Source organism: Netta rufina (assembly GCF_964035555.1).
Source record: "Netta rufina genome assembly, chromosome: 31".
In the NCBI taxonomy this organism is placed as follows: domain Eukaryota; kingdom Metazoa; phylum Chordata; class Aves; order Anseriformes; family Anatidae; genus Netta; species Netta rufina.
Window position 1 is genome coordinate 673,691 of NC_140155.1, and position 14,866 is coordinate 688,556.

The following is a 14,866-nucleotide window of genomic DNA, read 5'->3' on the forward strand; positions in this document are numbered from 1 at the left end:
TTAGAAACCTATGTCTGGGAATTTACATGAGCTGGCTTGTTCATGGGGATGGGGTCTCAGCATGGCTGGCCCCCACACCCACAGCCCATCCCCAGCCTTGCTCAATGGGGTTTTCGCCATCCCACAATAACACCTGCAAGGATCTGGAAGGAGCCACGGTGTCCCCACTGTGCAGCTCCCAGTGCTGGCATCTGGGGCCTTGGTGTGCAGCTGGGGACTCCAGGGCAAGTTTGTGCAGGTGTTGTGGTTCCACTCGAGTGGGCAGCTGAGCTCCACCACAGCCGCTCTCTCACTCACCCTCCTCAAAGAGGAACGGGAAGAAAAAATGATTAAAAGGGCTCAAAGGATGAGATAAGGACAAGAAGATCATGCAATAATTATTGTAACAGGCAAAACAGACTCAGCATAGGGAGATAGTAAGATTTATTGCTTATTACTAACAAGCTAGAGAAGTGAGAAACAAAGGAAAGAAACCAAAAGCACCTTCCCCCACATCCACCCTCTTCCACCTCCTCCCCCCGTGTGGCGGAGGGGGACAGGGGAATGGGGGTTATGGTCAGTCTACAGTGCTTCTTCTCTGACATTCCTTCTCGGTCACTCTTGTCCCCTGTGCTGTGGGGTCCCACCCACGGGATGCAGTCCTTGATGAACTGATCCAGCATGGGCTTCCCACAGGCAGCAGCTCTTCTAGAACTGCTCCAGATATGGGTCCGTACCACGGGGTCCATCCCTCAGGAGCAAGCTGCTCCAACCTGGCTCCCCCACGGGCAGCAGCTCCTGCCAGGTTACCTTCTCCTGTGTGGTCTCCTCTCCATGGGCTACAGGTCTGGCCTGAGGCCTGCTCCAGCAGGGGTCTTCCACAGGCGGCAGCCTCCGTCGGTGCAGATCCGCCTGCTCCACCATTGTCTCCTCCACGGGCTGCAGCATGGAACCCTGCTCCACCGTGGTACTCCATGGGCTGCAGGGGGAAATCCTGCTTCACCATGGTCCTCACCACAGGCCGCAGGGGACTTCTGCTCCGGCGCCTGGAGCACCTCTCCCCCTCCTTCTTCACTGCCCTTGGCGCCTGCAAGGCTGTTCCTCACTCCTCTCACTCTCCCAGCTGCTGTATGGCTCAGCATTTTTTTCCCTGTCTTAAATATGCTCTCACAGAGGCGCAAAACAACATCACTTATTGGCTTGGCTCTGGTCAGTGGTGGGGCCCTTAGCAAACATGGGGCAGCTTCTAGATCCTTCTCACAGAAACCACCCCTATGGCCCCCTGCTACCCAAACCTTGCAACGTAAACCCACTACAAGTTTGTGCAGGAGAGGAGCCTTTCAGTGGGGAGGCATGATGCTGCAGGATTGCATGGTGGGAATAGGGGAAATGAAAGTGGGGTGAAAACTGAGCAAGAGATGTTTGGATGTGGGGCTGGAGGGGAGGTGGGTTTCAGGCTCCTTCCTGCAAGGAATGTCCCTCACCTCTTCAACCCACATCAACACACTTGCTCCACAGCTTCTTTCAGGCCCATGCATTCCTGTTTCACAGCACAAGCATCCAGAAAAATTTTCCTGGAAGTGAATATACAGAGTTGGGTGGACAGAGCTACTCCCTCATTCCCGGGTGAGTGAATCCCCATTGTGGTGTCAGCTACAAGCTTGTAAACCTCTGCTCCAGCATCCTGAGAATAATGCTGATTTTGAATGGAATTGGACCGCATTTAGATCCCTGGGTTACACCACTAGTTAGCTGCATTCTGTTTGGTGTTGCACCACTGATCACCCCCCTTGAGTCTGAGCCATTCCACATTGCCCTAGACAAAGTTGCTCAACGCCCCATCCAAACTGGCCTTAAACACTTCCAGGGATGGGGCATCCACCACTTCTTGGGGCCTCTTGTCATTTGAGAAGCTCCAGAGTACCAGAAAAAGACATTTAGGTGGGACAGATCTCATGCAGAGGAGACCCATACCCTTCTGGGTTGCATTGTATGGCAGTCTGGGGCTTCTGTAATGTCACTAGAAGTTTGCATGTGGGTGTCAAGGCTGTGGTGTCCTTATCATAGCATATCTCAATAGCATTCCAGATTATAAGGTTGGGGTTAGGATTAAAATTTTATTTTTTTTTTTCAGCTTTAGGTTAAACCACACTTACTCAAAAGATTTATTGTTTGCATTGTTCTCCTTGGCCATGATGTTGTTGAGGTCAGCTCTGCACTGGGGACAGAGGACAGACCCTGGTCATTACTAGTTGAAACATAATGGTTTGCACTTGAAAAAGAAAAAATATATTTACATATCTGGGCTATGATCAGAGCTATCTGGCACTCCTATGATATCCTTCCTGTGTGTCTTCAGTACGTCCCATGGGGTGCAGCAGGCTGGGAAGGGTAGCTGAAAGAACAGGGGCAAGTGAAAATCCAAATAATTTCCCTAGGAGATTGCTTCAGAATGCTTTTATTGTCAGCATTTGCACTTGGGTCTGCATTGTGCTTGTCATGGCTGGGAGCCAAGGCTCATGATCTGGGGGTGTGCACTTGCTGCAGAAAATAAGAAATTATCTTTTGTGCTAAACATAAGCAGGCACCTCGAAGAAGAGCCACCCTCAGGAGAAGAACCTCAAGGCAAAAAGCAAGCACCGCATTTATTGAGGTCTGGGATCTCTAGTAAGACAGGACATTGAATTCCCAATGAGAAGAAATGCTTGAGATTGCATGACTTTCACCAGATGTTTACAGAAAAGCCTCATCTGTCTCTTCATCCTGGGTTCAATTCTTTTTGGTGAGCACTTTCTGCCTGGTGGAGACCATGGCTGTGTTTGCCATCTGGTTGGCAGCTGATAGGTGAACCCATCTCCTGAATGGGGGGGATATTCCACCCTCCCTGCTCACCCTGCCCACACAAACTGCCTCACCATGTCTTGTCTGCCACGCCACATTCTCTTTGTCCACCCTGTTCGCCGCACTCCTGGTCACTTGCATTCCCTAGGGACTGTCTTTGTATGACAGAGGGGGGTGCTGCTGGCTCTGCCCAAGCCTCGTCTGCTGCCCTTGCGAAGGCTTCTGGGTCCTGGTGGCTTCCTCAGCTGCCTCGTGTGGCCTTGAACCAGAAAACACCTTGCACATTACAATCCCCTACTCCACTGCAGAACGCGTCTGCCCCAGAGCTGACTGCCTCAGCAAGAGTTTTAAAACCATTCCCCCTTATCCTATCACTATCTGCTGCATCAAAAAGTTTCTCTCCACCTTTTTAATGTGACTCCTTTAAGTACTGAAAGGCTGCAATGAGGTCTCCCCAGAGCCTTCTCTTCTCCAGGCTGAATATCTCCAGTTCTCTCAGACTTTCTTCAGAGATGTGCTCCAACCATCTCATCATCTTTATGGCCCTCCTCTAACAGGTCCAAATCCTTTTTGGGCTGGGAGCTTCAGACCTGGATGCAGGAATCCAAGTGGGGCCTCACAAGGGTAGAGCAGAGGGGCACAGTCCTCTCCCTTGACATGCTGGCCACTCTTGATGCAGTCCAGGATTTGGTTGGCTTTCTGAGCTGCAAGCACACACTGCAGGTTCATGTCAGGCTTCTCAAAGCAAGGTATGCTCAATACCCTGCCAAATTCTAGCAGATCTTTGGAAAATATCTATCTTTTAATGATTTATCTTATCATAGATCTTCTAATGAGCTTAACATTTAAAATAAGTTTTCACAAAGGTACTTTTCTCCAAGGAAAATTTATTTATTTTTTTGTTATAAAGATGGTAAAATTTAACTTGCCTAACTTTACAGATGATGTTGAACTTAAATGTAGAACAGGGAGAATAAGTCATGTTGCCTAGAGGTAGGTGCTGTTTGAGATGCTTTCAGCTGACAGTTATGACAAAAATAAAAATAAAAATAAAAATAAAATGATGCAAATCCTTCTAGAGAAAACTGTAGGAAAGATAGATTATATAGCACCACCTAAATTACTACTCTCTTCAATCAACTGAACCTGTTGCTGTACTCATAAGACTGTCATGTCCTGTAAAGGGAGCTCAAATAGCTACCAGAGTTTCTGAATCTGATCCCAATCTTGTTTATACTACCCGTTTCTTTTTTTCTTTCTTGATTTTTCTTCCTGTTTTAAACATAAGTTTCTTCTCCTTACATTACTATTACAATTACTTCAGTAATTTTATATTACTGAAATATTAGTTCTCAAATTTTCTGTTTTACTTTCAAGTGAACTGTCTTTTCCTAATCCATTAAATGTGAGAGTCCAACTTATAGAGTCTTCAATGGAACAGGAATTTTTTGCTGATGGCAAACAGGTTTGACTATCCCTTCTTCTTTGGACAGAAATGGGTAAAACATTTCTGCATGTTCCTTTCCAAGGCTTAGAGGGATTTTCACTATGATATTTTTCTGCCCTGCTTCATAAAATTTAACTTGTGCTTCCTCCAAGTCTAGAAGCACACCAATCACTGAGTAACTCATACTCTTCTTCTCAATCTTGCTGTTTTCCTTGCTAGAGAATAACTCTCCCTGGGATCTGTGCAGAGCCCAGAAGTCCTCACCAGCATTTGTCCCTTCCTCCTCTTGCCTTTCTTTCTCCCTCACCACCCCTAGCACCCAGTCCTGCTGCTGGTCCACCTCCACCTCCCAGTAGTGTTTCCCAGCTGTAAACCCTTCCTTCCCCACCAGAACCGGGACTGTGGAGGGATTGCTCAGGCTTTCAGGCTCAGATGAGGTGTCCTCAACTTTTGGAGTCCCCGGCACTGGGAGCTCTAGGACTCGGCAGTCAGGATTCACATCAATGAACACTGGAGGAGAAAACAAGAAGAATCCAGTGAGCAGAGCCACTCAGGGACCTGTCTCTGTAGGGGACTATGGGCTGAAATCTTCGAGGGTCTGAGCAGTCCTGGTGTGATTCAACAAAGAATTGAAACATTCCCCCAAACAGGGCATGCAACGGTCACTGAGGAACCAACAGGTACCTTCAGAGCTCTCATAGCCATGTACTCTCTTAGGGTGTAAGTCCAGACGACTCCCTCACCACTCACTTTACAATAAATTCCTTGCTTTCTCTTTTCCATGTTACCATCCATCCTCTCTGGAATGGTGTCCACACACAACCCTTTCCTTTGACGCTTTTCAGCTACTCCTTTTCTCAGTCTTCACAACTACCCCTTCCTAGCCTCATTTCCTTTTATGTGACACAGGTGATGGCATGTTCCTGTGACTCCAGCTGAGCCTACCAGTCTCTAAAGTCATGGCATTTTTATGTCAGGGTAACTTGGACAGATGGAAACCCCCTTTTCATAGAATCGTAGAATCAGACTCATAGAATGGCTCAGGTTTGAAGGGACCTTAAAGATCATCTAACTCCAGCCGCCCTGACATATTCAGGGGTGACAACCACTAGATCAGGTTGGCCAAGTCCCTTTTCAGCCTGGCCTTGAACACCTACAGGGATGGGGTATCCAAAACTCTTGGCAACCTGTTGCAGTGCCTTACTACCCTTGCATTGAAGAATTTACTCCTAATGGCTAATCTAAATCTATTCTCTTTTAGTTTGAGACTCTTTCCCTTTGTCCTATCATTATCTACCTCAGTAAAGAGTCCTTCTCCATCTCTTTTTCTAAGACCTCCTTAAGTATTGAAAGGTCTCTATGAGGTCACCCCAGAGCCTTCTTTTCTCTGGGCTGAACATCCCCAGCTCTCTCAGCCTTTCTTCAGAGGAGATGTGCTCCAGCCCTCTGATCATCTTTGTGGCTCTCCTCCGGACTCAAACAGGTCCACATCCTTCTTGTGCTGGGGGACACAAACCTGGATGTAGTACACCAGGTGGGGCTTCACGAGGGCAGAGTGGAGGGGGACAATCACCTCTCTTGACCTGCTGGTCACTCCTCTTTTGTTGCAGCCCAGGATGCATTTTTCCTTCTGGGCTACAAGTGTGCACTGCTGGCTCATGTTGAGACGTTAGTCCACTAGAATCCCCTAATCCTTCTCCACAGGGCTGCACTCAATGTGTTCTTCTCCCAGTCTGTACTGTTTGGGATTGCCCTGACCTATATGCAGCTCACACCCTTTTTCCTGTCAGCTTACCTGCATGGCTCCGGGCTTCCCAGAAGTCTGCAGAAAGGAGAGAGACAATAGCACTTTATGGTTCTGTAGGGCAGTTAGATACTTTTCAGCCTATATTATTTCTGCCTTATGCTTGCGTTGTTATGACTCTGATTCAGTCCCAGGGTTAACTTTATTCTACCTAAAGTAGAAATGCATATTGTGATAAAATATAATTTTTAAACCACTTACCCAAGTCATCTTTTAGTCGTTCTGAAAGGAAAAGATGTTCTAGTTATTGACACTAATTTTGTGAGGGTTTTTCTCTCTTCTGGTTCAGTTTTTTAAAGTTAGACATACCCCCAGTATAGAAGACAAGCTACAGCACAAGTCAATATTAGTCCTTTTTTGCATTTCTGCAGTTGGAATTTTTGGGACTTGGTTGCAAGGTGAAGGACACAAACTTGGCCTCTACAGTCTCAATTTATTTGCATTTAACAAGCATTTTAGAGTATATTATGTCAGCCCATGGGGTTGCATGGAGAAAATTAATTCTTTCTTTGTTGTCATTTCCATGATTTAGGTAGACATGATATATAATGAAACAACTCATACAATGTTATGGGTGTCTGTAAATTTATTGTAGTTTTAGGTATAAAAGCTTCTGACAAGGAGGATTATTCACACTTCAGTAGGTATCATAGAATGCCTTGTTATACCTGTCCTGGAGGGGGAAATATAACTGCACTGTGATGAGATATTGGCATTACTCTCACCCCCAGAGATGACATAATCAGACAGACCTGAATACTTTCTTTATTTTTTGTAAAGTTCACAAAAATATAACATTTATTCAAGATGTTTTCTTACCGAGTTGCTTTATGTTCTCAGAGTTTGCTGCAAAAGAATAGCTTTAATAAGTGAAATGAAATCACAAGGAGATTTCTCACTCTCCAAGTATCTTGGTGGAGGGCCAGTAAGTAATGCAGAAAACAAAAACAAAAACAAAAACAAAAACAAAACCAACCAACCAAACAAAAAAAAAAACAGTAAACAGCATTTTCCTTAGAACTTATTTTCTAGGTTGTTAAACTTTTAAGTCAGTATTTCTCTGGAGACCAGTGCATTCATTTTGTCTTTGTGATGCTAGTTACAGCTGTTTTAATGATTTGACCAGAAAGTGAGAAAGAACAACAGCTGTAAGAGCTGTTCAGGAAATCCCAGTAGAGCCTTACTGACTCCAGGCAGAAAGATTACACAGAGGCAGAAAAACATCACAAGACTCTTAGAAATAAAACCACTCTATATAGTACTTCTAGCAGTGACTAAAAATGAAGTAGAACAACCATTTAACTAGAAATAAGCTGTCATGTTTTCTAATTAAGTAGTTAATTTTCATTCTCATGTATATATCCACTTTATATATCCACATATATAAAGTATATATGCACATATATAAAGTATATATGCACATATATATGCACATATATAAAGTATATATCCACATATGTAAAGTATATATCCACAATTTTGATAAAAATTGTCTTAATTGCCGTGTTATATTTACCTCCTTTGAATGTCTTCTTCTGTGCCTCTAAGTTGACCAATGGGGGTAAAAAGAACAAAAACAGAAACAAAACCATTACTGGGCTGGACAGTTGGTTTAATTTAGAAGTTAAAAATTATCAGAGAAGTTTTAAATTTTTGTCATTGCCCTCAAGTACTAATTTCAACAAGTTCATGGGAAATGGATCTCATGGATGCTCTGAATCTTTAAATTTAATTATTTGAATTTATCCAACATGAAATCAAGCCATAATAAAATTTCTTAAATGGAACAGAAACATCCAGAAATAATTCATATCAAAATACTGTACATCTCATTTGCTTTATTAGGGATTTAAGTAGCATGCATGCTAGAAGTACCAAAAGGAACATGAAAACCAGGTTCTTACCTAATTGTTCCTCCAGATTGTTTTTTTCTGAAAGAAATTATATATGGTTATTTCTGTATCTATTCCAATATCATATTTTAAAAGCGATTTTTTTTTTTTCTTGAATGCTTTTTCTCCCATAACATTTTAACATAGGAACAGCTATAATCAACCTAATCTATTTAGTGAAGTAAAGAAGGTTAAGTTGCATGGAGAATTATGAAGTCAAATGAAATCTATGTAACTTAACACACAAATTCTGAGGAGACTTCATATCTGAAGAGATGAAATTACATTACCCTGGCCTCTTTTAGATATCTACCAGATGAATGTCTCAATCTCATCTAGTTGCTTTCCATTATAGTCCATGTAGGAAATCCACACACCCCCTCTCCCCATCAAACCTCCCCAGCAATAGCTTTCTCAGGCAGCTTGAATCTGATTTCTCTCCAAATGTTCCTGTCTCCTGTACCTGATCCCAAAGAAAACAAATGAAGACACAGAGACTTCTATTATTTTAGAGGCTTCAGTAAATTGAATCTTACTAGTAAGTTGAAAGGCCAAAATGAGAAAACTGATATCCCCTAGAATATGTCTGGGGCATACTTGATTTGTGTTATCATTATTTGGTTTAGACAAGAAATATGTGTTGATGACATGGACATTTGCAGAAATTGCAGCAGGAATTGTTATTTGTTTATTCAGGCAAAAACTGGAAGATCTGATTTAAATCCATGGGATGCAATTTAGCAGTAAACAGTTCAAGGTTTATTATATAGAATACTAACAAGCAAAGAAACAAAACAACAAGAAAACAATCTCTTGTCATTTTGGGAATTATAAGCAGATTAAACCAGAGATGGAAAATTGGATCATAAATCTCTTATAGAACAATGGCATTTTCATTGCAGTTACAGAATAAATAAGGTTATACCTGGAGTTATTTATGCAATCATACTAGTCCCCGGTGTATCAGTCCCTTCACCATCTTTCAAGAATTAAATTATTACCCTGAGTGATTAATTCTGCTTCAAACTGCCTATGAAGGGGTCCATAGCATTTAATTATAAGGGACGATATGGCCAATTTTCATCCGTTATGTAGATAAATCACAGAATCACAGAATCACAGAATTTCTAGGTTGGAAGAGACCTCAAGGTCATCGAGTCCAACCTCCAACCTAATGCTAACAGCCCTCCACTAAACCATATCCCTAAGCTCTACATCTAAACGTCTTTTGAAGACTTCCAGGGATGGTGACTCCACCACTTCCCTGGGCAGCCTGTTCCAATGTCTAACAACCCTTTCAGTGAAGAAATTCTTCCTAAAAGTATTCTTCCTAAAAGTATTAAAAGTAGTATTCCTATAAGGAATACTACTTCTGAGATTCACATTTAGAAATACCAAAATGCCCTAGAACAGTGTATGTGATTTTATGTTTCCAAGATGTCCTGATAGTTTTCAAGGAGTATTTACCTGTTTTAAGATCATTCGTCTTTTTTTCTGAGGATAAAACAACACACACACACATAAACATTAGTTATTTAACTAAGCATTCATTATCTAAAAACAATAGAAAATTAATGATATCAGTCAAAAGTCTGAAATGCTATTTGGAAGTTGAACCCATGGGCACTGTGGAACAACTAAAACATTCTGCCATAGGTATATTTCATTACCAGAAAACGTTGGAAATGCCCAAAGAAAAATGAGCTACTGGAATGGGAAAAATGACATGCACTTACAGAGGAAGTTCTGCTATTACCTCATCCTGTTAGAGACAAGGAGTACTTCCACATACAAGTAGGCCGACAGTTCAATAAAAAGTCTCTATATTGGATTCATTAGGTCTGTGTGTGAGTGGAAGAAGCAAAACGCCCTGATAAAGTACCAGTGGCAGTACTTAAAGCTGATCAGTGTCCAAAACCCCCACTTCGTCTTCGTGCATTCCAAAGCTGAAATACTTCAATATTGATCATGACCACATTATTATCATACTGTTTACTTTAAAAAAAAGAGTTGTGGGGTTTCATATTTAATTTCCTCGTTTCTCACCTGCTTTTTGTCTTCTTGTAGTATTAACTGGAAAAACAAGAAAAAACAATTATTTATTTTTTTCCCCAAGACAATGAGTCTGTTGAAAATATCATAGCATAATTCCAAAAAGAGTTTTCTTTCAAAAATCTACTACTCTGAAAGCAAAAATCATATTCTGTGCCTGTAAATATTTGTGATTACAAAAAATTATGTCTCATGGAAGTTACCTCCCTCTTAAGGATGTTCTGTTCATTCACACACATAAAGAGCCTACACATATTCAACTTTTAACTATATATCTGTCATTTTTTTCCTCTGTCCCCTTCAATTCCCATATATTTCTTTCTGAATGTGATGTTAAAATATTAAAGTTTTTATTAACTGCATTTGCATTGCAGATTAAAACTTCTGCATCAGCTGTTGTAGGTGGAAATACTTACCCTTCAGTTTAGCACCCACAGCAGCAATAACAGCAATACTGAAACATAAAATTGCAATGAAGGCAGTCATCCAAGGTGAAGTGGATGGAAAGAAGACATCTGTAAAACATAGAAGGTGTTATATTCAATTAATGACTGTGAAACAGCTAAGACAGGTCCAGTGGTCAAAGATATGTGTATACTGCCGTTGTATTTGCTGTAATGTATCTTTTATTACCTCTTCCTGTCAATCGTGAAGGTTAAAGATCTCCCCTCAATTCCAAAACATCCATATACTGCTTTGCCAGGTATTCCAGGCTATAAGAGTTAATATTAATGTCCATGTGAAAGCAATCAAGCTATGATCCTACAGTGCATATGCCATATTCATTCAGACAAAGACTGCCATGGATAGAGGCATGTTGGAGAAGTCACTTCTTTATAAGAAAAATGTGTTGAGCACCCCATCTAGGTGCAGTATTTTAACTATAGAATAGATGATGTTTTCAGCAAAGAAGAGTCATCTGTAATGGTATTTCAGATGGGAAAAAAGCTAAAGACTCCTCTCCTCTTTCGTTTTGAAATAAAATTGTCTACTTTGCAGTTGAGGAATCCAAACTGGATGGAGGCACATGCTGAAGCTCAGAGTAATCATGGAGATGTCAGGGAGACAAAAGGTGATGGGAGAAGACATTCAGTATTTCCTATCAGCATGAACCGGCTGTCTCAAGTCACTTTGCTGGTTATCCTGGCAACATTGTAGGAGCACTGCTTTCCCCATTAGCGCTTCAAAATACTTCCCTCTCAAAATTTTCACAGTGACAACTTGGGTGTCTGCTAATGACTGCATTAATATTTATAGCTAAAATGCATCATGAATATAATGAGTAATCTAAAGCATAAAGATAGATTTCTTACTATATTATCCACCTAAGCACTTGTAATTTATTTCTGTGTTGGGTGTCCAGGATCTCTCCAGGGCCAATGGAAAGACAACAGACAGGTCCTCACAGAAATTGACCCTCGTGGTTACTCACCTGATATCAGGACTCGGGATTCACATACAGTGTTGAGTAGGTTATTGACAATTCTGCAGGAGACTTCTTTGTCAGATCCTGGTTCTAGGTTCATGGAAGTTACAACATCAAATATGCCTGAAGAAGACTTTGTTCTTTGGGTGATCACTTTCTCTTTCCGCGTCTGTCCTTTACTGTCCAGCCAAACTACCTCAGGCTCTGGAAACCATCCCTGTGACTTGCAGGTGAGGCCAATGCCCTGACTGACATGACCATCCAGGAAGATGGAAGTGTCATCACCTTTAGCTATAGAACAGCAAACAAGAAAACTCCAACAAACAGGAAATTAAATGTTCTCTGAACAAACAGTGCATGATGGGAAGATCTTGATTTACCTATAAAAACTGTGTGAATTCAACAGATTTGGAATTTTAGTTCTTAATAATTTGATGGTAAATAGCTCTTCCCGTGTTACATTAGAGTGGGACCCTTTTGCAATGTCTTTTACAGTCCTGATAAAGACAGGTCTTTGGACTGATTTTTGATATTTCCATGAACAAGTTAAATTGAAATGAAGGGAGGCAGGGAGGCAGGGAGGCAGGGAGGCAGGAAGGCAGGAAGGCAGGAAGGCAGGAAGGCAGGAAGGAAGGAAGGAAGGAAGGAAGGAAGGAAGGAGAGAAGCATAATATCACTCGGTGGAAATGTGCTGCTAAGAAAAAGTTGGATGACATCATCAACAGATAAAGACTAGAGTACTGGAGAAAAATTGAGATGAGAGAAAATGAGGGCTAGAGCAAGAGAAATGGGTTGTAGTACCAAATGCAGTCACAGTCAGGCTTCAGTTACTTCACCTCTGCAAAAAAACTTGCTTGCTTTATTGCAAGATTCATTTCTACTACCTTTAACATTTTAAAGCTGAGGTGTAAGACACTAAAACAATTTCTGTTACTATTCAAATTCTGCTGGCAAAAAAGCTAGGCTAAGCGTAGATGAAATTAATCCAACCTGTTTATACCCCACAGTCCTTACTGACATTGTAAAACTGGGTGGGGGAAGAAGTAGCAAACATCTGACATAACACTCACCTGCCACATTCAGATCAACCACCACTTCATCATACCAATTCTCCAGAAAGATATTGCAGGTGTATTTCCCTTCATCAGAGAGCATGACATTTTTCAGGTGAAGAGACATGTTACCCTTATTAAATTCAGTCTGAAAGAAATTTGTCCTGCCCTGGTATGTCTCATCCTCACTAATTGGATTTTGTTTGTTTTTTCCATCATAGGTGGTCACAAAAATTCTCTGGGATTTTCCAATAAATATCCACTGAACAAAAAGTCTCTCAGGAGTTGTCTTAGCTTCCAGCTGACAGGGCAAGGTGACTTCTTTCCCAATGACTCCAATGACAGGATTGTCAGGAGGTATAATTTTAAACTGGCCTGCAAGAAGACATAGATGTAAATATTGAGTGTCACTGATGTTCTCATTAACACTTCCAATAGGAAACTGTAATATCAGATTTGTGAATGTAATAAAAAGTAACTATTCTATACAGTTCATCAGAAAATTCTGTCAATCAGGATGTTATCTCAAGAGCAAGTTCTGTAATCTCACACTGTAAAATCAGGGACTCGTGAAACCAAACAAAATATAGTGGAAGACATCCCATAGCAGTAATCAGATCACATCTCTGTAGGTCCACATGCACTTTGTGTGTGTGTGTGTGTGTGTGTTTTTCCATCCTCTGCCATCCTTCATCACTACCACTTATCTCCTCAGAGCTTAGTATAACCTCAGGGAGGTGTTGTTAGAAATACTGAGCTCAGCTTGTAAGCTAGTTCAGAGGTAGAAAAGACATGTCTACCATGCAGAAAATAAAGATCATTTTGTGAAGCTGGAATTCAAAAGGTGAGAGTCTGCTGTTTACCTAACATCAGATGTCTATAATATTCTCACTAGGACAACTGTGTTTAGTGATGAAACACACCACAGTAAGTACATTTAATTTGACATATAGTCTATTTTTTGAAATATAGTCATTTATGAAAAAAATAAATCTTGATGTTTAACAGCAAAGATACCATTGGCCCTTTACAGTTTACTTTCCTATTCAGCCACTCTGAAATGGGCAGCTCTTGGCTTTCTCAGCTTGATAAAGTGACAGGGCCAGCTAAGCTGAAAACAAAAACAAAAACAAAAAACACAACAACTCCAAAACAGAGAATTGAAAGTCCCTTATAAACAGGCATGTAAGGCCAGTAAATCTAATTTTAATCCTATATTGAAGATTTAAATGAGTCTTTAATATTGCTTAGACATTGTATAATGTGCATGAATGGAGTATATTATGATTTCATATAATCCTACTCTTTGTTTCAGCTTCAGAAAATGAGTAGAGGGAATGGTGTGTGTCTATATAAAAAGTATAGCTACAAATATATTGCAAAATAAAATACTCATTGACAAACAACACACAAGTCTATAATTCTTTTTCTTCTTTTCTTTTCTTTTCTTTTCTTTTCTTTTCTTTTCTTTTCTTTTCTTTTCTTTTCTTTTCTTTTCTTTTCTTTTCTTTTCTTTTTCTCTTCGCTTCGCTTAACTGCTCTGAAAATTATTGTCTTTTTAAAATCAAATTCAGATTAGAACAGAACACAGACTTACCTGTGACCAAATGAGCTATGTGTAGAAAAATAATAATGTGAAGAGTCATTGCATACTGAAATCTGGAACCCATCATTCGGAAGACATCAATAAGCAACACTTGCAGGGCAAATCTTACCAGATTCCTGTAATATTTTCAAGCACAGAATGGAAAATTAGAAGACTGACACAAGAACCAGTGCCATGTTTACATATGTATGTGTATTTATGTCACTGTATATGGAGTGACACAAGGACAAATCCTTAAAGGTATTTAGGCTGAATCCTAACTTGAACGAAACTAAGACAGTGAATGAATGAGCTGTTTTTAATGGAAGATGATCAATTAATTTATGTTTCCAAGACTTTTACTTGCTAGCACAGAAAGAGTGATATTTCTGAGGCTCAGAAGGACATTATATTGGATCTCAAGTGCATTTCACAGGCCTGACCTCCAAGGGTCCCTTACACACTACGTGTTCAGGAAACCTCTAGTCTGGATGCCAACATATTTTCTAGATTATGAGAGACTAAATATATACTTAACAAGATGTATCTAACTTCAGGCAAGTGACACCATGAGGCAGGCAGAAGTCATACAAAAAGCAACTTCATTTCTAAGTCCCACTAAAAGACACCTGTTCTGCACTGAAATTCCATATACTGTTTCTCTACTTAATCCTGCTTGGTGAAAACTTCTGTTGTTGTTAATTTCCTGATGGAGAAAGGAGCTAGGGTTTCTAGAAATAATGTTTAAAAATGGCGGAAGAAAACTACAACAAAATCATGTGTTTTTT

At 40.7% G+C, this 14,866-nt stretch overlaps 1 protein-coding gene across 1 annotated transcript; it reads right to left on the reverse strand.

Annotated features, from left to right (window-relative positions):
- Positions 1 to 4,238: 4,238 nt before the first annotated feature.
- Positions 4,239 to 14,163, reverse strand: LOC311220298 (butyrophilin subfamily 3 member A2-like; the record flags this gene model as incomplete). The annotated part of the gene is made up of 6 exons (XM_084303804.1): positions 4,239 to 4,777; positions 6,063 to 6,089; positions 10,432 to 10,530; positions 11,448 to 11,732; positions 12,512 to 12,868; positions 14,091 to 14,163. 6 exons carry the CDS (start codon positions 14,161 to 14,163, stop codon positions 4,239 to 4,241), a joined length of 1,380 nt encoding a protein of 459 aa, XP_084159930.1.
- Between the last annotated feature and the right edge of the window lie 703 nt (positions 14,164 to 14,866).